General features: G+C 38.4%; 1 protein-coding gene across 29 annotated transcripts in view; it reads left to right on the plus strand.

Moving 5' to 3' along the window:
- KLF12 (Kruppel like factor 12) overlaps positions 1–24,774 on the plus strand; it is a 534,319-nt gene that overhangs the window by 369,524 nt on the left and 140,021 nt on the right. For 28 of the 29 annotated variants that reach the window (XM_044927244.2, XM_044927239.2, XM_044927243.2 and 25 more), the window contains one exon: positions 20,882–21,017. In XM_044927244.2, the coding sequence (XP_044783179.1) occupies positions 20,882–21,017 (136 nt within the window). Of the gene's footprint in view, positions 1–20,881; positions 21,018–22,919; positions 23,116–24,774 lie in introns of those variants that run through there. The other variant, XM_044927257.2, reaches the window with a different exon arrangement.

Genomic DNA, 24,774 nt, shown 5'->3' on the forward strand with positions numbered 1-24,774 from the left:
TGTATGCTTCTGCTGCTAAGTCACTTCAGTCGTGTCCGACTCTGTTCAACCCCACAGACGGCAGCCCACCAGACTTCCCCGTCCCTGGGATTCTCCAGGCAAGAACACTGGAGTGGGTTGCCATTTCCTTCTCCAATGCCTGAAAGTGAAAAGTGAAAGTGAAGTCGCTCAGTCGTGTCCGACTCCTAGCGACCCCATGGACTGCAGCCCACCAGGCTCCTCCGTCCATGGGATTTTCCAGGCAAGAGTACCGGAGTAGGGTGCCGTTGCCTTCTCCGATAGAGCTGTATAGGTAAAGTGAAGTCACTCAGTCATGTCCGACTCGTAGCGATCCCATGGAGTGCAGCCTACCAGGCTCCTCCGTCCATGGGATTCTCCAGGCAAGAGTACTGGAGAGGGGTGCCATTGCCTTCTCCACTTTATATATCTAGATATATCTAAATAGATATAGATACTTTTTTGCAATTGGACATTTTACCCAGTGACTCTTAAGACCTGGAGGGAACAAATGAAAGAAGAAAGAATGTAAGATCCTAAAGGGAAACTTGGTCTTAGAATCTTTGCCAGCACTGTTTTAAATTGGCTTTTTAATTATTTACAACTCTCTGGTGGTGGTTTTTTTTTTCCAATTTTTTTTACTCCGTCAACAATAATTCTTTCTCTACTCCAAGCTCTGTTACTATTTTCTCAGCCCCTTCTCTCTGCCTGTTTTCCATTGTTAATGGAGAGTTTGATTAATGGTTGTTCTTCCACTTTGGGTTTTTTAGAAAAGAACAGATTGATATTTGTCTATCTAATAAATAAAAGAAGAGCTACCAATTTACAGAGTGGTAATCACATACTCGATCTTCCCTCCAGCCCCTTTTACATGGGGGAAATGCAACTTTGATCATTAGCCAATTGTATATGTGTTTTTTATGACCAGGCAGCTTCACCTTCGTTTTTCTTCTGTGATTAGTTAATTTTTTCAACAAATGTTTTATGGACCAATTATATGGCCAGGAATTTCAGTGTGGTGATTTTTAGAACAACTTCTCTTAAAAGTCAGCTGTAGTTTACAATACACTAAAATAATATTGTTCATACTGTGAGTCCTTTTCCTGTTGGTGAATCTTTGTATCAGTATACTAGCTCATCATCAACATTTTAAAGGAATTAAATAGGATAGATTTGATTAAGAAATATGAGAGTATCACCCACAGAAGTGTTGCATCATGTAACTTTTGTTTAGTAAGCGACTTACTTGCATCAAATGCAGTATGGTGTGTGTCTATATAGTATCTGTGTACTGAGTCATATTGAAATATGTATTTCTTCCTATAGTTTCTATTTAGAAAGTTTGAATGAGACTACATGGAGTTCTTCTCCATCTCCTGCTCAAATACCCATCTTGATTCCAGTTTGTTTTCTCTGCTTTCTCACTCTTCCAATTCCCTTCCCTTTTATCTTTTTTTTTTTTCTCCTAGATATATTTCTCTCTCCCTCCATGCTTCACTATTCTACCTTTTCTTGAATCTTGATTCTTCTTTATCTTCTATATCTAACCAAATCACCTATCCCATCAGTTCAGTTCAGTTCAGTCACTCAGTTGTGTCCGACTCTTTGCGACCCTATGAATCGCTGCACACCAGGCCTCCCTGTCCATCACCAACTCCCAGAGTTCACCCAGACTCATGTCCATCGAGTCAGTGATGCCATCCAGCCATCTCATCCTCTGTCGTCCCCTTTCCTCCTGCCTCCAATCCGTCTCAGCATCAAAGTCTTTTCCAATGAGTCAACTCTTCACATGAGGTGGCCAAAGTACTAGAGGTTCAGCTTTAGCATCATTCCCTCCAAGGAACACTCAGGGCTGATCTCCTTCAAAATGGACTGGTTGGATCTCCTTGCAGTCCAAGTGATTCTCAGGAGTCTTCTCCAACACCACAGTTCAAAAGCATCAATTCTTTGGTGCTCAGCTTTCTTCACAGTCCAACTCTCACATCCATACATGACCACAGGAAAAAACCATAGCCTTGACTGTCTAGACAGACCCTTGTTGGCAAAGTAATGTCTCTGCTTTTCAGTATGCTGTCTAGATTGGTCAGAACTTTTCTTCCAAGGAGTAAGCATCTTTTAATTTCATGGCTACAGTCACCATCTGCAGTGTTTTGGGAGCCCCCAAAAATAAAGTCTGACACTGTTTCCACTGTTTCCCCATCTATTTCCCATGAAGTGATGGGACCAGATGCCATGATCTTCGTTTTCTGAATGTTGAGCTTTAAGCCAACTTTTTCACTCTCCTCTTTCACTTTCATCAATACGTGCTGTATTTATTACGGAACTAAGAAACCTATGTTGAAAATGATAGCCTTTGTACTGCCATCTAGTGGTGGAATTTTAAAATAATGTGAACTGAAAGAGTTGTTGGAGGAACTCATATGTAGTCTGCTAATTTATTCTATCATTGCTCTCAGATTTAACAAACTAGTTGAGGGCTGTCAGGGAGTGCAGTGAATATGCCCTTTTAAAGTAAAACTTGGACATGAATTTGAAACCTAACTTATCTACTTGGTTTTAAGATGTATCACTTCTACCCCCTTGTCCTGCTTTCCATCCTGCACATTTGTATGTGACTTCTGTTTAGTAGAAACAAAATGCTACTTTCTATGTATCTATGATTAGTTGCTTTGTAACTATGGGTAATGTTTGTTAAGTTAGTGGAAGCAGGTATATGGCAACTTGTGAACTATTGAGTTTTATTGAATGTCACAGAGAAAAAATAAAAAGTGAGACAGCAGGACTGTAGGAAGACAGGAAATAGGAGAATTTGGTAAAACTGGTAAGTGGGAAGTAGCCCTTAGAGAATTCATCAGAGAACTGCCTTATTGATAGCTAGGGACTTAGGAAAAGCTCAATAGCAACAGTAAAATTGAAAGATATTCCCATGGTGTATGGATTTCTCACTTTCTCAGTGAGAGGAAGACCTAGTGAGACTGGGTGACCTATGGAATAAACTTCTCTGTTGACAAAAACTGTAGCTGCTCCTGTAATGTGACATGCGCATGCATGCTGCGTCACTTCAGTCAGGTCTGACTCTGTGATCCCATGGACTGTAGCCTGCTAGGCTTCTCTGTCCATGGGATTTTCCAGGCAAGAACTGGAGTGGGTTTCCATGCTGTCCTCCAGGGGATCTTCCCAGATGAGGGATCAAACCCGTGGCTCCTGCCTGGCAGGCGGATTCTTTACTGCTAAGCCACCAGGGAAGCATAATGTGGCATGTATTATTATAAATACTCATAGAATAAAATAGGCTGGCATCTCCAGAAATCTACCTGGGCCTCATTAGCTATGATTTTCTCAACACATTGCATTGTGCCTGACACTAGTACATGTTCAATAAATACTTACTGAATGAAGAGATGAATGAACTAAGGAATTCATTCCTGTAGGTGCGGTGTTCTATATGAGATGCTCCATTAGAATGCTATGGCCAGTGCTGGTCTCCAGTCCTAAACCCTAACCATAAAGCAACCTCCCTTTGTAGGGTGAAGTAGAAGAAGCAACAACATGGGTTCCTCACATCCCCAGAGCCTGACTCCCACCACCCCGCCCCTGCCACCCCTCCCCACCAGGCTGTTGCCATTCCACTAAATATGTGTCATGTCTCAGCCATCTTTTCTGTCTCTCTGTGATGATAACTCTCCCTCTAGCCTTGTCGTTTCCTTTTCCTGGATGGCTATTTCTTCTCTGTTAAAAGACCTGGTTCAGATGCCTTCTTTTCTAGAAAGGCACACACCCACCAAATTGTAATACAGTGTATGTCATAGATAATTCATGCATGTGCATACTTCAGTTGTGTCCAACTTTTTGCAACCCCCTATGGACTGTGGCCCGCCAGGCTCATCTGTCCATGGGATTCTCCAGGCAAGAATACTGGAGTGGGTTGCCATGCCCTTCTCCAGGGGATCTGCCCAACCCAGGGATCGAACCTGAGTCTCCCAACTCCTCTACGTCTCCTGCAACGGCAGTCGGGTTCCTGACCACTAGCACCACCTGGGAAGCCCATAGATATACATGTATATGCAAAATATATTCTCTTTACTCAATATATTTGGCTCAAGTATATTATATATATATATAATATAAAGTTACAGTGATATCTGTATCATGGCCTTCCGCCTGATCCAGTGTCTGGCACACAGTTAACAATAAATGTTTGCAGAATGAATGAGTATCTTTCCCAGAGCTGTTCTTTTGTGTCACTGGGCCATCTGTAATCCCTGGTGCTTCTGAGTACATTGTTTCTGCTCTTTCCCAAGTTTTTGTTTTTTTTCACTGTACTTAATACTGAAGAATAATATTTGGTGGTACATTACAGATGCTTGATGTGATTTAGATTTTAATAGTTTCTGGAGCTGAACTCCCTGTGGGTGAGAAATATTCTTATGGCTTCTGAACAGTCTTAATGAAAAGATAGCGTTGCATGAGAGTTACAGCCAGTTCTTATTATTCTTTTATGCCCAGGTAAAATATTTTACCTGTGAAACTGGGAGAAGTAATGGCTTTGATTGGATCTGGGCAATTAATAGCGTCTGTGAGGTTTCTTATATAATAGTAATGCCAATGTCACTTCCCAGTCAGGGTGAAACAAATTATACCTCCTGTCCCACTGCAGTTGACTGTCAGCATCACAGTGCCATAAAATCTCAATAAAATCTGAAAACTGTGGAGTATGGATAATCCCACTATAAATTCTAATAAAAATTACCCCTCCAGACTCTATATTCTCTCCATTAAGTTCATAGACACTGTCTCTTTGTACATAAAGTTTTATGAAATAAATCGACCAGTTCTCCTGTCCTTACCAGATAGCAAGCTGTTTTGATTTAAAAGCTGATAAGAGTACAATCAGTTTTTGGTGTTTGCAATGCATTTTAAAAACATAAATTTCACCTAACAAACCTTAAGTAGAAGGAAAAATGCTGCTTTTATTTGCACTATGCCGCAAAGGTCTCTTTGTGAGAAAGAATAAATGACATTTTTACTGTGGTGGGCCCATTTGTTGTAGCCATAAAACAAAGATTTCGTTTCCTTCCACCAATCTCTAATCTTAAAGGTATATTAAGCAAACCCATGCACAAATCTATAACAGGTCTGCTGAACTGCTTCAAATCTGCGTTTAGAAGGAGTTGTCAATTTCATGATTTCATTTTTGTCTCATCTGTGCTAAAGCCCAGGACTCCCTAATCATCTCTGGTGTGACCTTTGTCACCTGACCTTTGTCAGGTATGGATGTTTTCAATTAGTCCTCTGTAAATACAGAGCCCATTAAAACAGAGGAAACCTTCTAGAGACCGAAGGTGGAACTCCCCCCCACCAAAGAACATGAATTTGACCCTGGAGGAAGTTGTATGTTACAATGAAAGTAGAGTGTGTCGCATTTGAGGTGCAAACGTAAGGCTTTGCTTCTCGGAGGAGGCAGAAGCATTCCAGATAAGGAAAAAGGTGAACAATGGTGGAGCTTTACTGAATCATAGGCTGTGAGGTGCATACACACGCCCGCACGCACAAACAGCATAGCATGTAAAACATGCATTGCATGCATGAAATATACTATGAATTACTTATAAGAGAGGACCTGACTTCTCCTTTTCTGAAAGAGAAAGCCTTTTAACTCTTACTTTAGATGTACTTCTTACATCCTTTGTGAATATCCTGCTGTGCCTCGAGAGGAAGTAGTGAATGAAAATGGCAAAAAGAAAAATATAGGAGAGGGATATTTCTCAATTTTTATAACTCATGCCCCCTGAAATGTTATCTCAATAGATTTTTATGTATTCCTAATAGCCATAAAATTGTGTAGCATTTCACTTCCTGTAGTTTTCCTTAGGAAAAGAAATTCCTAATATTGCAGTACCTGTTTACAAATGCTTGAAACCCTCTGAGATTCTCACCCTCCAAACCCTGCCCCCCCTCCCAAATTAGGAATTTCCCTTTCACTGTAGGTAGACTAAGGGCAAAAGAGTGGCAGCTAAGAAAGGAGGTGTCAAAATTATTATTAAAAGAGAAACTTGAAAAATCACAGCGAGGTCTGTTGGGAATGGAGTAAATAGGCTTACACAGCTCTTTAGTCCTTGGAGGTAATACTTTATTACAGCATAATAATTGCTTTTGAAATAATGACCATTAGTGATGAAGGAAAGGCTAAATTATGGTCTGTCTGAAGTAGGTGGCAAAGTAGGTAATAAATCTTATAAATATATTTATTAAAAATCATTTCAATAATTAACCTTTATTGAATGCTTATATGTTCTTTGCACTTTACATACATCATCTTTAAGTCTTACAGTATAACTAGTGTATAGATATTATAGCCTGTCTTTTATAGATAAGAAAACCGAGACTCATACCTTTCTCTGTTTCTTAATAAGGTCACAGCTTACTAGTGACAAAGCCTTGAACAAAATCAAAACTTTTTAAACTTTTGCCATACTTGGGTTTTGATCATTTAAAAAGTATGCCTTAGTTATGTAGAGAGTTTGTCAATATTGAAAAACCCAGTTTCGTATTTTTTCAAATCAGGTACATTGAAAATTTAAATCATTTTTTTTTGTCAAAGTCATGATCTGAAAATGTTACATAGGAAATCATCTATATTTAAATTCATATATAACTGTGTGTGTATATATGAATTGCATGAGGTAATTCCATGTGGCTAAGTATTGATGGTATGGTACCATATTATGTATTTCCATTTTCTCCAGCATCTTGCAATATTTTTAAACAACAGCTTCAAGCTATAGGTTAACATTTCTTAGGTGTAGGGAAATTTTGTCAAAGTGTGGTTGACTGAGTTTCAGAGATCGACATCTGTGTCCTTTTCCCACATATCTGGTCCCTGCCTGGAGCTCTCTTGAGCAGGGAATTGGTTAGACAGGCATACACAGCACAGACGTGCCTGTTTGTCTTGCCTCATCCTGGTAGTGGTTATTTTCTGAAAAACACAAGGGAAAAACCACCAAATAAAAATATAGCCAGCGTTTATTAGTACCGTTATAATTGTATTTATTTTTCTTAGATTAATGAGTTCAATAAAATTCTGAGCACTAGCCAATAGCTAATAATCATTACAACATTACAGCTTTAAAATTATCCTAGCTTATATCGCAGATGTTCAGAAATGCCTTCTTCAGAGTTGGAAAATAAATTCCAGAAAATGTGTGTTTGGTTACAGAGAATAGGTTCATAGTAAGATCAGACGTTTTCCAGTTTTTATGTAAGTTTCTCTTGAGTCTCATCCACTACTTTTCTATGTTTTTATAGTTTTCTTCCTATTTTATCAAGTTTATCAGAGAGTAAAATATGTTGTATGGTTTCCAAAATGGATTGGTATCATGATATGTGGTAGTAGGTGTTTTCCAACCTACTCTCAACGTGATGGTTGTCATGAAACATGACCTGCCTTTCATCTAACAAATGAGCACTAACTGGCAAGCCCTGCCTCCTGGCATCCTTGTACCCATTGATTAGTATGATCTGCAATAATCAAGGTGCCATTAACCTCCCATTATTTTCATTATACCTTGCAAGTAGGGCAACATACTAACAGGCCCTTTTATTTCCTTCCTTGGCCAATTGTGATCATTTTTTTGCGGTAATCACCACGATAAGCCCCTCACGCTTAACAAGTAAACCCCTTTCAACTATAACTTAAACAACTTTTAACTGTGTAATTTGGCATGGTCTAAGTGGAAAGTTAAAACGTTTGCAGTTTATAAGCCACTGAATGGTTTATAACTGTCTTTCAGTGTTGTGCTCTGTATTTTTAATTATGGTAAACAGAATAGAATTATGCTTAATCAGTAGGAATAAGCCGGCACACTCAGACTCTTCTTGTTAACACCATTTCATACCTCATTCCAGAGACCATATAAGGAATATTGGCCATATTATTACTATTCAGCCAGTAGGTGGTTTATTTAGAGACGCTTATGTGTTTGTAAGGTACAGAATGCAGTGGCCACCTCGTATCTGGGCATGTTAGAATACACTCAAAGAAGAGGTTGATGCTGTTCCTTATTTAAGCATGTATTGTGATTGGAAGGACTGATGTTAAAGCTGAAGCTCCAATACTTTGGCCACCTGATGTGAAGAACTGACTCATTTGAAATAACCCTGATGCTGGGAAAGATTGAAGGCAGGAGGAGAAGGGGACGACAGAGGATAAGATGGTTGGGTGGCATCACTGATTCAGTGGACATGGGTTTGGGTGGACTCTGGGAGTTGGTAATGGACAGGGAGGCCTGGCATGCTGCGGTTCATGGGGTCGCAAAGAGTTGGACACGACTGAGCAACTGAACTGAACTGAAATGTGCTGATGGTCGATTATGTCTGACTCTTTGAGACCATGTGGACTGTAGCCTGCCAGGCTCCTCTGTCCATGGGATTTTCCAGGCAAAAACACTGGAGTGGGTTGCCGTTTCCTACTCTAGGGGATCTTCCTGACCTAGGAATGAAACCTGCATCTCCTGCATCGCAGGCAGATTCTTTACTCACTGAGCCATTTAAGCATGTATATATAAATACAAATATATGAGACATACATATATATACACATATATATTCATTCTTTAAAATTTTGCCACCTAGAAACTGTTGCACTTTATAAACTAGATGAAACTAGTTGACTTGTTATATAAACTTCTTGAATTTTATTCCCTATGGTGCAACATTTCAATGGGGGAAAATGTCTTCACACTTATCATTAAATGAATATGATGAGATTTTAACACTGTTTATTTTCTTCCTTGTGTTCTTATTCCTTTACCAAAATTAAATAAAATTTGAACTGCCAGGTTAATTTAAATTTTTTTCTTATTTTTTTAACCTTTCACGTCACCCAGGAAGTATTCAGTGTATTCCTTTCCATTTACTTACTCATTTGATTCATGCACATTTATGATTCAGCCACATGTTCGATGCACTGACAATACCCACAAGAAGCTCATAGTTGAATGGATAAAGGAGACAAGACAACGAGCGCTGCAATACAAATAAGTGTAGACCCCCAGAGATAGATTATAAAGGAATGCAAAGCTTAGAGGTTGAAAGGGAGTGATTGTAACTTCAGGAGAAGGGTGTTTCTCAGAGGAAAGTGTTACTTACATCATCCACATAAATGAGGAAGCAAAGGCAATTAAAAGACAAAAGATGCAATGTCCTAGAAATATGAAAGACCATAGTAGATCCTAGTAGATAGGGACATTATCCAAGTAGATTGGAGAAGGCAATGGCACCCCACCCCAGTACTCTTGCCTGGAAAATCCCATGGACGGAGCAGCCTGGTGGGCTGTAGTCCATGGGGTCGCTAGGAGTCGGACATGACTGAGTGACTTCACTTTGACTTTTCACTTTCCTGCATTGGAGAAGGAAATGGCAACCCACTCCAGTGTTCTTGCCTGGAGAATCCCAGGGACAGGGGAGCCTGGTGGGCTGCTGTTTATGGGGTTGTACAGAGTCGGACACGACTGAAGTGACTTAGCAGCAGCAGCAGCATCCAAGTAGATAGGTTGGTATGGTTCACTTGTAGGGTATATATCAGAAATGAAATGGGGTTCTAGGGTTATCTATGGATCTGGTTATCCCAGGCCTTGTAGGCCAAACTGAGAAGTCTGTATTACTGAACACTCTAGGGAGACAAGCATGTAAATAGATGGGAGTAACATAGTAATATTTAAGTCTATGGATGAAGGACTGAATAAAAGGAGAAAAGTTAGAAAGCTATTTTAGGAAGCCAATGTGAATGGATGTCTGATGGATAGAACTCATTGCCCTGATGGTTGTCAAGGAAGAAGGAAAAAATATATCTAGGATAATTCCCAGATTCTTGTTTTGGCTATGTTGAGAAAGTTCTTTAGTGGAAGAATATATGAACTGAGAGATCTTACTGAGAATTTTACCCCCAAAACAAGGCAATGTTAAAAAAAAATTTTTTTTTTGACCCAAAGCATGATGGAAAAGTTAAGGACATAAATCGAAGTGTTCCAACATCTATCTAAAAGGACTTTTATAAAATAGGTCTAAATAGATATATTCAGAGAAGCGATATTCAGAGGATTGTCTTGAGAATTTTGAAGAATTAAGGGATAACATGAATCTTGGGCTATAGACAAGTCAGTAAAAATAAGTCCACCTCTAGACACAGAGCAGTGAAATTGTCAAGCATGAGTCATAAAGAAAATCTCGAAAGCTTTTTTCTACAAAGGAATTAAAGAATGACAGAGGCTGTCAACAGCAACAAATACCAGAAAGAAATGCTGCAGTGTCTTCAAAGGACAGTGAGGGATCCTAGAATTCTGTTCCCAACAAAAGTCACTTCAACTGACAGTAAAATTAAAAAAAAAAAAAATCATACATATACTGACTAAGTTTACCACCCACACAAATTTGCTGAAAGAACTAAAGGATATTTCTTTGAAAAAAAAAGAACCTGAAATGGAAGCTGAGCTTAGAAATGATTTTTAAAAATATAAATATCTGCATGAAGAGATAAGCTGTAACTCTTAACAGTAAAACATGAAGCAGATTACGGGGCTACAGTGAAAAAGAACTGGGCTTCCCTGGTGACTCAATGGTAAAGAATCCACCTGCAATGCAGGAGATGCAGAAGACTTGGGCTGAATTCTTGGGTTGTGAGGATTCCCTGGAGAGGGAAATGCAAACAGACTCCAGGATTCTTGCCTGGGAAATCCCAAGGACACAGGAGCCTAGTTGGCTACAGTCTGTAGGGTCACAAAGAGTGAGATATGGGTGAAGGGACTGAGCATGCAGAGCACATGAAGACCTACAACACCTTCTAGAACTAACACCAAAAGAAAAAAGATGTCCTGTAATGAAAAAGAAGCTGGGGAAGGTGGGAATGACCCCTGGGCTAGTTGTAGCATGCTGCGTCCTTCTTGTATTTGGGAGAAGAGATACCTAGAGTGACTTTAGAAAAATTAAGAATATAAATAAATAGCAAATGTAATGTTGAGTAAAAATAAACTGTAAAATTTTATATATACACATTTTAAAGAGCAAAACCACATTGGTGGTCACTCATTGATACATACCAAGTGAAAGTGTTAAAACTTATATACACTAGGACAATATGGAAGAGGGAAACAAAATAGGGGGAAAATGCAGAGTCAACTCCCTTTGTGATATTTTACTTTCTTTAATGATCTGAGAGAAGTACTGCAAATGGTAAGTTTTTTTCATCTTTTGGGAGAATCAAATAGGTGATCAGTCTGTGTGTGTGTGTGTGTGTGTGTGTGTGTGTGTGTGTGTGTGGAATTTCTTAAATAAAAATAGCATCAGGGAAAAGCTGTAAATAATGTAACTCAATTTGGAAGCAAGAGTATGAGAGAGCAACTGTTGGGTCGTAAGTGTGATGTCTCTTCGTATTTCATGTTTATGTCTTTAATGGTTGGATGTGAGAGGCCGTGGGAGGGAATGGTTTTCAGGATTTGGAGAAAAATGAATGAGGATACTGAAGAGTCACTTTGATCCTTGACATCTTATTTAATTGATAGTGTGAATGGGGTGGACATGGAGGAAGAGCTCTATTTTTAGCATATGAACTTGGATGGATTATAATGAGCCATCCGGGCCTCGCTGATCTCTGCTTGGCCTCAGGGCCAGCTGATGCTTAATGCTGAGGAGGTGATGTGGCAGCTTTGGTTGAGGAAGTCTAGGTAGATGATGTTCAGAATGCATACTGTCAGAGCAACGGTCCCCACAGTCTTTTTGGCACCAGGGACCAGTTTCGTGGAAGATAGTTTTTCCATGGACTGGGGACAGAGAAGGAATGTTCTCAGGATAATTCAGGGCATTACATTTATTGTACTACCACTAATCTGGCAGGAGGCAGAGCTCAGGCATAATGCAAGTGATGGGGAGCAGCTGTAAATACAGATGAAGCTTTGCTCTCTTGCACACTACCTACCTCCTGCTGTATGGCCTGGTACCACTTCATGGCCAGGAGGTTGGGGACCCGTGTGTTAGAGCATTATAAGTTTTAGAAGTCATCCAAACATCAGTGTCACAAGTTTCTACCAATTAAAAATCTTTTTCCATATTATTATATTCAAAGAAAATAATATCCAACATTTGTGCGTTTCATGCCTAAACAGTCCATGAGGACACACACACACATGAGGTCAACAGCGACTTTGATGATAAACATGCTATGGTACTCTCATGTGCCAAGTTTTTTTTTTTTTTTTTCTTTGTTGTTTTTATTTTGGGCCATGCCATGCAGCGTGTGGGATCTTAGTTCTTCAACCAGAGATTGAAATTGTGCCCCCTGCAGTGGAAACACACAGCCTTAACCACTGGACCGCCAGGGAAGTCCCATGTGCCAACTTCTTTAATCTTCTTACCTTGAAACTAGCAAAAAATAACTGCTTTCTTTGTAAATGTAAGTCATTTCCATGTCAACTATGCAGAACTTCGTTGACATAAAAACAGAACTATTAAGTTCAAAGTAGATTTTCTTCCATTTCTGAAGTGTTTATTAGATCTGAACACTTTATATTAAGTTGATCATGATTCAGTGGTATTTAAAATCATTATAGCAGGTCTCTTATCTGTTTCTTGCAAGATTCAATTCTACCCAGTTGGCAAACCAGAAAACACAGAGCAGAAAGACCAACTAAGTGAAATAAGAAAAGTGAATTAAAATGCCATGGATTAGTGTCTAAAGTCATCTTCTTTGTGCCTTCCAGATGCAAATGAGTTTGATGATCTCATTATTCACCATATGTGCCCACCACCAATTCACTTTATTATTAAGTGTTTTAAATCATCTCTTCCTAAAGTAGATTCAATTTTGAATAAATCAATTGGAGCTGGGTTTTGAGCAGTTGTAATGAATTGACAAAATGGAAATGTAGAGGAAATGTAGAGGAAAACAGTGGTCTGTGAAATCGCAGAAGACTCCTGGAGTTCAGAAGTCTTGGCCAACTCTGGAGAGTTACATAACGTTAATGGAGGCTCAGTGTAAAATCCCAGTTACTAATAGAAAATTTTATGAATTCTTTAATCACAAAAGCCTTGTGTTCTCTGAGGCATATGTCCTGTGAACACAAGACAATTGTAAATCTCTATTCTTTTTCTTTTTATAAACAAGGAAAGTAGTTTTAGTCATGATTCTTTAGAAAGGTGAAACCCTGGTTAACATTGTGATAATCTCAACAAACATTTATTTTAAATGGTATTTTAAATGAGTGAATTCCTCCTCTGCAGTTTCCAAGCAGAAACTCATATTGTAGAAGTGACATGTATGTTGTTGTATTTAAAATATTTTACTGAAAGAAAAGAAAATCCTATTAAATGTAATTTAGCTTAAAAAGTAACCAGAAAATTAAGAACATTTTCCTTCCATGTTATTCTATGGCCTTATACAAACCTCAAAATGTATATAATTAACTAATATTATATAGAGTAATAGAAATTTAATGATCGTGACTTTTGCCCCATGAATGTTCATATTAGAATATAACCCAGAATGTAACTTTTAAAATAAAATGTGAAATAGAGACTTTTATCATTGAATCTTTTGCCAGCTGGAAACCACTGTGATCATTGCAAGCAGAGATCTGCACTTATTACCATCATCTTCCTCAGTAAATACTACTTTTACTGTGTACAAGGGTATATAGTCAATATGATTTCTCAAGGAGTAGACAGAATAAAAAGGGATGTAAAATAAGTATCAGTTCAGTTCAGTCACTCAGTTGTGTCCAACTCTTTGTGACCCCATGGACTGCGGCACACCAGGCTTCCCTGTCCATCACCAACTCCCGGAGCTTTCTCAAACTCATGTCCATTGAGTCAGTGATGCCATCCAACCATCTCATCCTCTGTCGTCCCCTTCTCCTCCTGCCTTCAATCTTTCCCAGCATCAGGGTCTTTTCCAGTGAGTCAGTTATTCGCATCAGGTGGCCAAAGTATTGGAGTTTCAGCTTCAGCATCAGTCCTTCCAAGGAATATTCAGGACTGATTTCCTTTAGAATTGAATGGTTTGATCTCCTTGCAGTCCAAGGGATTCTCAAGAGACATCTCCAACACCACAGTTCAAGAGCATCAGTTCTTTGGTGCTCAGCTTTCTTTATAGTCCAACTCTGACATCCATACATGACTACTGGAAAATAAGTGTAGGCTTAAGTATAATTCAAAATGGAAAGTGCAAGAATGCCATAAAAATACATAAGTACAAAAATAAGAGCATTTTTTTTTAAAAGGAAAGTTTACATTTTCTTAGAAAATGAACCAAAAGTTCATAAAGGAAAGTATTATTCTTTAGGAAGGGTGTAGAATTTTTTTGACTAAATTGTGCATAGACGGGAATAACCGTATGTATTAATAACTGGATTAAGGGACTTCAGAGATAGGACACATAAGAGTGCCAAATGAAAAATGAAATTGTAGCATGATTAGTGGGGGCTGCTGAACCTTTTTTGTTGAGGTGGTGGGAAAAATTCAGTGCTTTCAAATAAGGACTGATTGAGAAATCTGTATTTCTCCAGACATCCTTCATTCACTTAATTACTAAAGAAATACCATAGAAGACAAATGTAATATGTAGCAGTACTTTGAGGACGCTTATTGAGTTTATTAAAGAAAGAAAGGGACCTCCAAAGAACTGTGGGGTGAATGCAATTAGTATCTGGTTGAATGAAGGGCACACCCATGAAATGATGAGAACTCTCAGCCTGGTGACCAGGAGAATGATGGGTCCCCACTGAGGCTTGAAAGAAGAATAGGACTGGACTTTGAAATTACTTTTGGACATTGAGGTGGAGTAGAATGCTAGAAATATGAATAAAATGGGATTGAAGGCAGAGGAGCTAAATCTTTAGCTCTTTTAGAGCTGAGAACACAAGTTTAGTGTCCATCTCCACTGAGACAGTAACTGAAACTGTAGAAATCGTGGAATTACTGAGAAATAAAGATGGACAGAAATGAGAGGGTGGATAATGAGATTTGAAGGGATATCTAAAATTTAGGTATATGCAGAGAGAAGAGTTGAAGAAAGTAAGAGGGAGAGAGACTCAAAAGAATTAAACAGTCTACAGCAGAGTCAGCAAATGCTTTCTCCAAAAGGCCAGATGGTATTTTATGGCAAGCCATATGGTTTCCGTGACAACTACTCAAGTCTGTCATTGTAGCCCTAAAACAGCCAGAGATAAAATCATGAGCATGGTGGAATAAAACTTGATAAAATCAGGTGGCAAGACCCACAAGCCTTAGTGTGCCTACCCCTGAAGTCAAGGGAGGGAGAGAGATTTAGCACATTATTGACCAGGGACATATTAATATATTTTTAAAGAGTGATACAGTTAACAATCACTGTGGAGAGTTGTTAAAGCTTCTGGTAGGGCACTAGAGCTTAAAATTGATCAAGGGTTCATTATACAGCTTATGATTGTCATTATCATTCACATTTTGCTCCATTATGTTCTTATCCCAACCTTGTATATATTATAAACATCAAATTTTCAGAAATGATGTATCACAAAATTGTGAATGAAGAATATTTTGGTGAATTTTATGTAGATTAATTTCTGTTATTGTCCAGGCAACATATGTGCTAGTGTCTCAGAACATGATAGTTCTTCATAATATCGTTCTGATTCAGTGTGACTATTAGACCAGCAAAGAGACAGAAAACCTTAGTGTTTGATTCTGATACAGAAAGTGAAATGAAACTCACGGTGCAGTGCTGGAGAATGCTTCTCTCACTTCTGCAGAAGAGTGGACTGAAGGTAACATGTCAAGAAAATTAGAAGACTTTACAGGTGTATCAGGTGTAACCATTGAATGTAATAGCCCTCAAAGTGTTAGTGAAATAAAAGAATTAATTTTTGGCTGGCCAGAAGAAAAATCACCAGCCACAGGTACTGCTTTCTCCCAAAATCCCTCAGTCAATATTAATTAAGAGGCTGGAGTGAAAAATGAAAAGATAGAACCAATAATCTTGAAAGCTGCAGAGAGTTCCAATGGTGCTATCACTTAGAAGAGGACCTTGCACTAGGGAATTATAATAACATTGTGAAGTTATTATTTAATATATTGGGGGAAGAAGCCATTATTCTGTTAGATGTGCAGATAGGAATTTGGGGAAAATGAATAAATTGCATGTATATCAGCACAGTATCCACATCACAGGATTTACATAATTGATGGAATTTTTAAATCTTCACTGGGATTGTGTAGACAATGAAACTTGCTCCATGTAGAGAAGTAGTCTCATTAGCAGTAACAAAAATTTAAAGAGTAAGACAACAGAGCATTGTGGAATCATCAGTTAGAGACCCAGAAGAGCCAGATCTGATCCTGGAGTTCACTGACCTCTGAGTCAAGCTTTATTTACTTATGAATTTTTCTCTCATCATCTATCTTGATATGCTAGAAAAATCAAGCCTATATTTGAGCAACTGACATTCTGAAGCCAAATGATGTCAGCATATCAGTTGTACAAATGTACTATGAAGAGTGTGCTCCATAGCCCCACATGTAATAAAGTCCTAAGTTTTAATTGACTACATGCAGCCATATCCAAAGGTCCATATAGTAAAAGCTGTGGTATTTCCAGTAGTCATGTATGGATGTGGGAGTTGGACCATAAACAAGGCTGAGAGCCAGAGAATTGATACTTCACAACTGTGGTGTTGGAGAAGACTCTTGAGAGTCCCTTGGACTGCAGGGACATCAAACCAGTCAATCCTAAAGGAAATCAACCCTGAATATTCATTGGAAGGACTGATGCTGAAGCTCCAATACTTTGGCCACCTCATGTGAAGACCTGACTCATTGGGAAAGATTGATGCTGGGAAAGATTGAAGGCAGGAGGAGAAGGGGGTGATAGAGGATGAGATGGTTGGATGATATTGACTCAATAGACGTGAGTTTGAGCAAACTCCGGGAGATGGTGAAGGACAGGGAGGCCTGGCGTGCTGTGACAAGTCAGCCCCCAATTTAGTAGACTGGCATGTGAAAGTGAAAGTCGCTCAGTTGTGTCCAACTCTTTGCAACCCCATGGGCTATACAGTCCATGAAATTCTCCAGTCCAAGACTGGATAGCACTCTTTTATTTACTCACAGTTCTGTAAGGCGAACATTTGAAATGGGTTTAGCTGGGCAGTTTTCATGCTAGTCACTCCTGTGAATGCGGTCATCTAGTGGCTGGAATGTGTCCACTCAATCTAGAATGACTTCAGGTCATCTAGCCAAGTCCACAGTTGCTGGGGGAAGCAGTCACACAAGGGCATGAATTCAAGGAGACAAGATTCATTGAAGTGATCTTCATGGCGACAGTGATCCTAGGTGGGTGTTTGAAGGACTAAATAGGTTGAAGTTCAGGTGTTGGATTTCTGCAGTTATCTTCCCAGGATTTCATGACATGGAGTAAATTTCACACCATGTTCCCAGTACCTCTCTCTCAGGGATGACACTTTGTCCAGCAATGAGTTAGGCCACCTACTGCTGTCTGATCCCTTTTTCATTTAAGAGGAACAAAATCTGAAATGTAGATTCTTTTCGGATGCTTCTAGCATTCTTTTCAATGCTTTCAGTTGGTGCTATCTTAGAGAGAGAGGTGTTTTGGGTTCTAATGCCCTGGTAAATTTTCCATTGTCTCTCCCGTGGGCACCTCAAAGAATTAGTGTTCCCTAAATGAGCTGAGAAACTCAAAGACTATTGGAGGTTAGGGAGGGTAGATACCCCTACCCCACATTTAATAAAAATAGAGTGGAATTATGCAACTATGTAGATTAGCTAATCATCTGACCTAATCAGCAATGCAGATTTTAAGAAGCTTTTCTAATTACTTCCTCAACTTGGCTGAAGGTATGGGTAAGAAGAGTTTCCCAGCATGATGGCAGCAGATGTATTTCATAATATTTATTGAAAATATTGGAAAGAGATCCTCAATTATAATGTTCCTGAAAAGTACATCAGAAAAGGCATTATATTTAACATATTTTAAGCTTTCATTAAGATATAAACATAGCATAATTTAGATGATCAACTCTCACACCAGTTATTTGGAATCTGTCACGCCGTGAGACTAACTTTCCGAGCCAAATTGGTTGCTGGTTAAGTGCCTGTCTCTTCCTTGAGTGATATGACTTCCCAGGGGATCTCTATTTGTCTTGATGAAAATGGGACCACCAAAAATATCCTCTTTTCTTTGGCTATTTGTTCATTTGATATCTTGGCAAAGGAGTCTTAGTGCATGGTGTTTCAAGAACTTTAAATGTTAAATTATTGATGTTTACAGGTATATGTAAGACCACACAATGAGTCTGATACTAAATTTCTTGACTAAATTTAGCAGTATGAGCAAGTGTTAAAGGAATCATTTTGTAGTGGGATTGAACAACAGGAGACTTATCTGTGAATTTCTGGTTGATCTGTCTGTATCATCCCTGTGTCTTGGGCTACTTGAGTGCTGGCTGGTCATCTTTACCTTCCTTTCTGTGAGCTGCTGAGTGGGGCTTCCCAGGTGGCACAGTGGTAAAGTATCCACCTGCCAATGTGGGAGACGTAAGAGACAAAGCTTCAATCCCTGGGTCAGAAAGATTCCCATGGAGAAGGGCATGGCAACTCACTCTAGTATTCTTGCCTGGGAAAAACCCCATGGACAGAGGAGCCTGGTGGGCTGCAGTTCATAGGTTCTCAAAGAATTGGACACGACTGAAGGGACTTAGCGTGCATGCACATTCATTTAATATAAAGCAGCCTGAGCCAGTTTCTATTGCCTGGAGCCAAAATAAATCTTAAATGATCTAATGCCTTCAGTGCCTTTGGAATGACCAAATGCCTAAGTAGCTGTGTGTTATTACGAGGTTGTGAAATTGGTTACTCTCCTCTACAAAGAGTTTCTCCAAGCCCCTCTGCTAGGGACTCTTCTCTAGAGATCAAATGGAAAAGAAACAGTCTTTGTCTTACCATGTGGTATAAAGACAGCATTCAAGAACTTAATGTGCATCATTGCATAATTTCTGGTGTTCGAGAAAGTGAGGGCTGTATTGGTGGAAGTGACCAGTGATGAGTCACATGACAGTGAATTGTTTTATTTGAGGCTAGACCCAGAAAAGATGGATAATCCTATGTATGATTTGATTTCTTTGCTAGAGACTTTGAAACTAGGACATAGTTATGCATTTGAAAGTTATCAGATGTGATACCTTTCTGTCCAAACTCTTAAATATCTAGATCAAAGTTTCTCAGCCTGGTGCTGTTGATATTTTAGACTGGATCTTTGTCTTGGGGCCATGGCTGTCCTGCATACTGTCTTAGATCTAACAGTATCCTTTGCATCTGCCTACTGGGTACCAGTAGCATCTCCCTTCCTTCAAGTTGGATGAATCACTGTGTCTCTAGACATTGTCAGATGTCACTTGGGGGGCAGTTAAGTCCTCAGCAAAGGACTAATACTTTAGATTAGTTTTATTTTCTCTTTAATATAGCCAACATTTACTAAACTCTTCCATTATTCAAAGTATATTTTGGTATGTTTATACTTGCAGAATGTATGTCAAGTATACTCCACCTTAGATTTCAACAGATATTAGCACCTTCCTAACCAAGTTTAGTTCGAAATCTGTCAAAACTCTCTATAGTTTTTCTAGTCATATAGTCAGGTAAAATCGTAAGAAATTATCTTTTGTGGGTTAAGAAAATGGGAAAAATCAGCATTTCCCTGCGACTCTACCTGATGTATGATGCACAGTAACAAAAACAAAAGAAGAAAAAAATGAAACTGTAAATGTACCCAAATGTCATTGTAACCATGATTTTAAGTTCATTTTGCTTTTCCTTGCAACTAGTAGTGGGTTTAGAAGTCTTATGTAGGCATGTTTGAAGAGCAGGATTCTTGTTGAAGCTGGCTGAGCATTGAAATCATACATTTTAGCAATGCAATTATGTAGCTAGCACGGTGCTTTCAATTTAGAAAGTGTGCTTCTTTGGTGCTTGAAGTGAGGGCTGATGGACTTCCTAGTTGGTGGTTGCTAAAGCTGTTCGTAAAGAGGAGGTGGAAGTGAAACCAGTTTTGAAAAATATACATTAATATATTAAAGGTTGATGGTAACCCTCTCATTTGAAAGGATCTGGTGGTCCCTATCAACAAGGGTCAGAACATTGGGCTATTTCTTGCCTCAGCAAGCATGCAGTGAAGGAGAATCCTATCTAGAAACGCTGTTTTGGAAAATGAGATCAGAATAATGATGAGGGGCACTGGCTAACACATGTAAATACAGTTGAAATGACAGGTTGCTAGTTCTGTTATTTTCCTGCTCTCAGATCTCCACTTAGAGCAACAGTGAACTATGAGACAAGGATTCACTGTGATAAGAAAAATACCTACACCTTGATATTTCTCTTGTAAACCTTGTTCTTCTCTAAGCTTCTGATGAGAGCTATAAGCAAACAAATCCTCTCCCTCCTGCTCGCCACCTTCCAGGCAGTGTTAGTATGCAACGAAATGGCCATAACTCTGGCAGCAGAAGCAAGAAGAAGCCAGAAGGTAGAACAGTAACTCACAAGCTACCTAATCATCTTCTGACCACTCAGAAGTTGGTAATATCGTGGATTTTATATGTTCTATTCTGTAATCATCCCCTGAAACTACCGAAAGCTGATGGCGGTTTTATAAATCAGATGAACAAGGGAAAAGAGTCAGTGAGTGCTCAGTCCATAAAAATACGTTGCTTTCACTAATTCCTGGGATTTCTAGAGGATGCCATGTGTGTGATATACACAGAAGAGACATTCCATGCTTGATGTTGGTCCAGGACAAGGTTAACTTTCTGCACACTAATTTTAATTCATTATATATGCCTTTTTTTCCCAGCACAAATGGACCCCCGAGGCCTATCTCCCAGACAAAGTAAAAGTGACAGTGATGATGATGACCTGCCAAATGTGACCTTAGATAGCGTTAATGAAACTGGATCTACGGCCCTTTCCATAGCCAGAGCAGTACAAGAGTAAGTATCACATTCTCAGGATGAAATGAGAATTGCCAAGGTGTTCAATGGATAATGGAAACAGCAGCATCTCCTTCCCCAGACCTGTCATTCTAGCTCTGACTGGGTACCTGTGTCAGCAGCTTTCCATCCACCCTATGTTCTTTGGGAGGAGATCAGGGGAATCATAGAGTGTTTGACGTAGTTAAATATTTGCGTTTGAATAGAAATGAGACTTCTTTTTTAATACTTCTCACACCTTCCCAACTCTGAAAAGAAATATACAATATTTTTCATTCTTTTTGAATGTCACTATCTAATTATCATCTTTATCATTTTCATATAGAACAGTCAAGAGAAATAAAACCCGACAAGCATTATTATCTTGGGTTGGTAGGAAAAAATATAGGATAGATTTTTTGAAATTTAAAATTTTGAAGATAATATGTTACCTCTTTGAAAAACTCAAATCATATGTAATTTTTGAAGGGCTCTTTCTTGCTCCTTTAACTGCAACACAGGGTTAGATTTTAGCCCTCATTTATTGAATATAGCTGCTTTTTCATCATTGTCAATTCTGTGTCTAGAATTGCACCCATGACTAGTCCATGTGTATTTTGTCTCTAGCATAATTTTTAATAACATAGTCTTAAAGAAGAGGAGGATCTAAATTAAGCCACTATTACTGCTGACACAAAAGTTCATTAACACTTTACTTAAAATAATCTTGGTTACCTCCCATGTATTAGTTCTTTTTTCCCAAGTATTGGCTAAATAGCTACTCTATTTCATGAATTAGGTCTTGAAATTTAAAAAAAAAAAAAATTAGTGAAACATTTTAGAATTTAGAGCCTACATGTGGGTATTTGTGTGTGGTATAAAATAATATATACCTAATAATATAATAATAATATATAGGCACTAGGTGGTATATATTTACATTATATATGTATGCATATACACACAAATATATATGATATATTTGAGGAAACAGTATACTGTGAATCTAATGAAATTTGCAGTTAGATTTGGATTCAAATTTACGTTCAAGCTCTTAGTAGCCATGTGACATCTGGCAAGTTGGCCACTCTGAGATGTTTCTTCATCTGTAATAAGAAAGACTGCTTACCTTACAGGACAACTATGAGGGTGTGATATGGTTACAAGGCGTGAAAATTGAATTGAAAAATTTTGACAGATAAAAGCTTCAAGGGAGGGTAAAATGATTGTTAACAATAATAGTAATAGTGTATAGTATAGTGCCAACTAGGAAATATAAATATTGCAAATGTCATTATGCTGATATCATTAATGAAGACACTGAGGATCAGAGAAGTTCAGTGACTGGTCCAAAGTCATATTATAAGTGGTGATAAGACAAGGTTTAGAACTTCTAACTCACAGAACAGGTCTTTTTCTATGAGTGCCCTGTAATGTCTGTTAACAATCATATTCTTCCACTTGAACATGTATAAAAACACTTTCTTCTCCCATTGTTTAAATAACTGGTTGTAGTAACCTAGTTTCTCTATGTGGTGATCAGCACGGCAATTGTAGTTTTGTGGGAGCGAAATCTTAAGGTCAGGGATTCCATTTTCTCACCTGTAAAATTAGACCGACTGTTGAAAAGGTTCAATTCTGAGATGAATCATAAATTTCACAGACATTTTAATCACACTTGTTTTTCTGTGCCATATAATATATACATAATTTGTGTATACATATGTTATGGATATTCGTGTTTCTTTTATTTCAGATGTTAGGGTTTGGCAGTGTGATTACTAAAATCTAAGTTATGCTTATTCCATTTGGAGCTGATAGAGAAAATAATGGTACTAGCTTCTCAAATATAATCACTTTTTATGCTTCTAGTATTATGTGCTGATAATATAATAGTATATTTTAATATGAAACTTTTAACAGCAGCCTCAGGAATTGGAGCTTCATTTTCAACGTAACTTCTCTGATCTGCTTTGTGAAAACGTTTGGAAGCCACGATACTTTGTTCCTGCTGTGCATATGCCTGACTTTATTACTATTACAAAAGTTGCATGTGTATCTAGGGAAATGCCAGATTCATTATTCATGTAAGTGTTTTCATTAAACGATTAGTAAAGAATACTGAGCTGTCGCTTGGGAAGCCCTAGAATGCCAGGACCCATCAATAGTTAATTAAGCATCATTCAAGAAGGAATATGTGTGTGTAAAAACTGAGAAGTGGTAAGATACTGTGAGGTGAAGTGAAAAGAATCTTCTACAAAGACCTCTTAAATGTAGGTACATTTCAAAACTTATAACAATATGTTGAGGAAAATTTTAGGCTTAGACAAATAAGTATATAGTCCTTGTTAGAGAATTTAAAAAAAAAAAAAAAAAACTGTCCTTAGGTTTACCCAGAGTTAACTTTCAGTGGACATGTGTTTCTGTTCTTCTCTTAATTTCTCTTTAATTTTCCATGTGTATCTGTTTCACTATTAATTTCTCTTTCCTCTTTTTGTGTTTGCCTTTGGATCATGATGCCATCTATTAACACAAAAGCTGGACAGTGAACAAACAAGCAAAATTCGAGTATACTATGCTCAATACAATAATGTGTCCCATCATAAGGGGACAGAACAGTGTTTCAGCATGGACCAGATGAGAGGATTTCGAAAGATATCTGTGCATCTATTTCTGGCACTTTCAGAACTTTCCTTAGAGTTAGGTGAGCAGGATGTCTGTAGGTAGAGAGGGGATAAAATCAAGGGTTTATGTGCACTAGAGGTAGCACATTTTACAAGCCCTGGGCCACCAAAACACATTTGTCTCTCTAATTAAAGCCATGGTTTAGGAAGAGTTCTTACCTCACTGGCCACCAGGGTAGTGTCAAGAAAGAAAGGGGGAAGATGAGGTAGGAAGATATTAGGAGAGACTGATAAGCAGAGAGGGGTTAAACTTGTCTTGTCCTTCAAACAAGGTGCTAACCCACAAGATGACTCTCTCCAACCTCATCTCTTCTTCGTCTCCTTTCACATTCAGGTTCATAGCCTTGCCTCGATAGTCATCACCATAGTTTGAATTTTAGATTTGGTGGCTCACTTTTTGACACTCTGTTAACATAGCATAAACCTTAATATGCTATTAAGTGCTGTTTTAAAATACTTGGTATAATACATGTTACTGGTTTTTTAAATGAATGCGCTAAGTCTTCCGTTTGATATTTTTCCTTTGATTTGAAATGCAGGAGTTGTACCCCAATATGTTTAGCTAATCTTGTCGTTAAAAAAGAACACTGGTCGGTGGCTTGAACAGCAACCTGAGTTCACTTCCATCAAATAGATTTTTATGGAGAGGCTTCTGAACTGTGCTTGAACTGTTCATTTCAACTATTTTCATTGGTTTGTTTGCTTCTCCTTTATCAGCTCAGCATCAGTGAATTCAGATAAGTGGGAAGAGCTGGCCATAGAGAGGCCCTTCTTGTATTTCAATTGTGGAGGCACTGTCTAAGCCAGACAGGTATCCAGTAATTGTGACAAAGCCAGCTTCCAGAAATTCATAGAACATCTGTTTTGCTTTGGGTTTTTTTTTTTTTTTTCCTTCCTCTGATGCTGTAATAGGGTCATTACCCTTAGCTACTTGACAAACATAATTATGAAATAAATGTTTGGAAAAAGAGAAGTACAGGCGCATGATTAGAGCAAATTATTATAATTAACTCTAACCCTCAGCAAAACTATTTTTTAAATAGGTAAAATTTGGCCCTCTTACCCAGAGCCTCTAATTTCTGTACCCCTTTCTC

Source organism: Bubalus bubalis, chromosome 13 (assembly GCF_019923935.1).
Source record: "Bubalus bubalis isolate 160015118507 breed Murrah chromosome 13, NDDB_SH_1, whole genome shotgun sequence".
Lineage (NCBI taxonomy): Eukaryota > Metazoa > Chordata > Mammalia > Artiodactyla > Bovidae > Bubalus > Bubalus bubalis.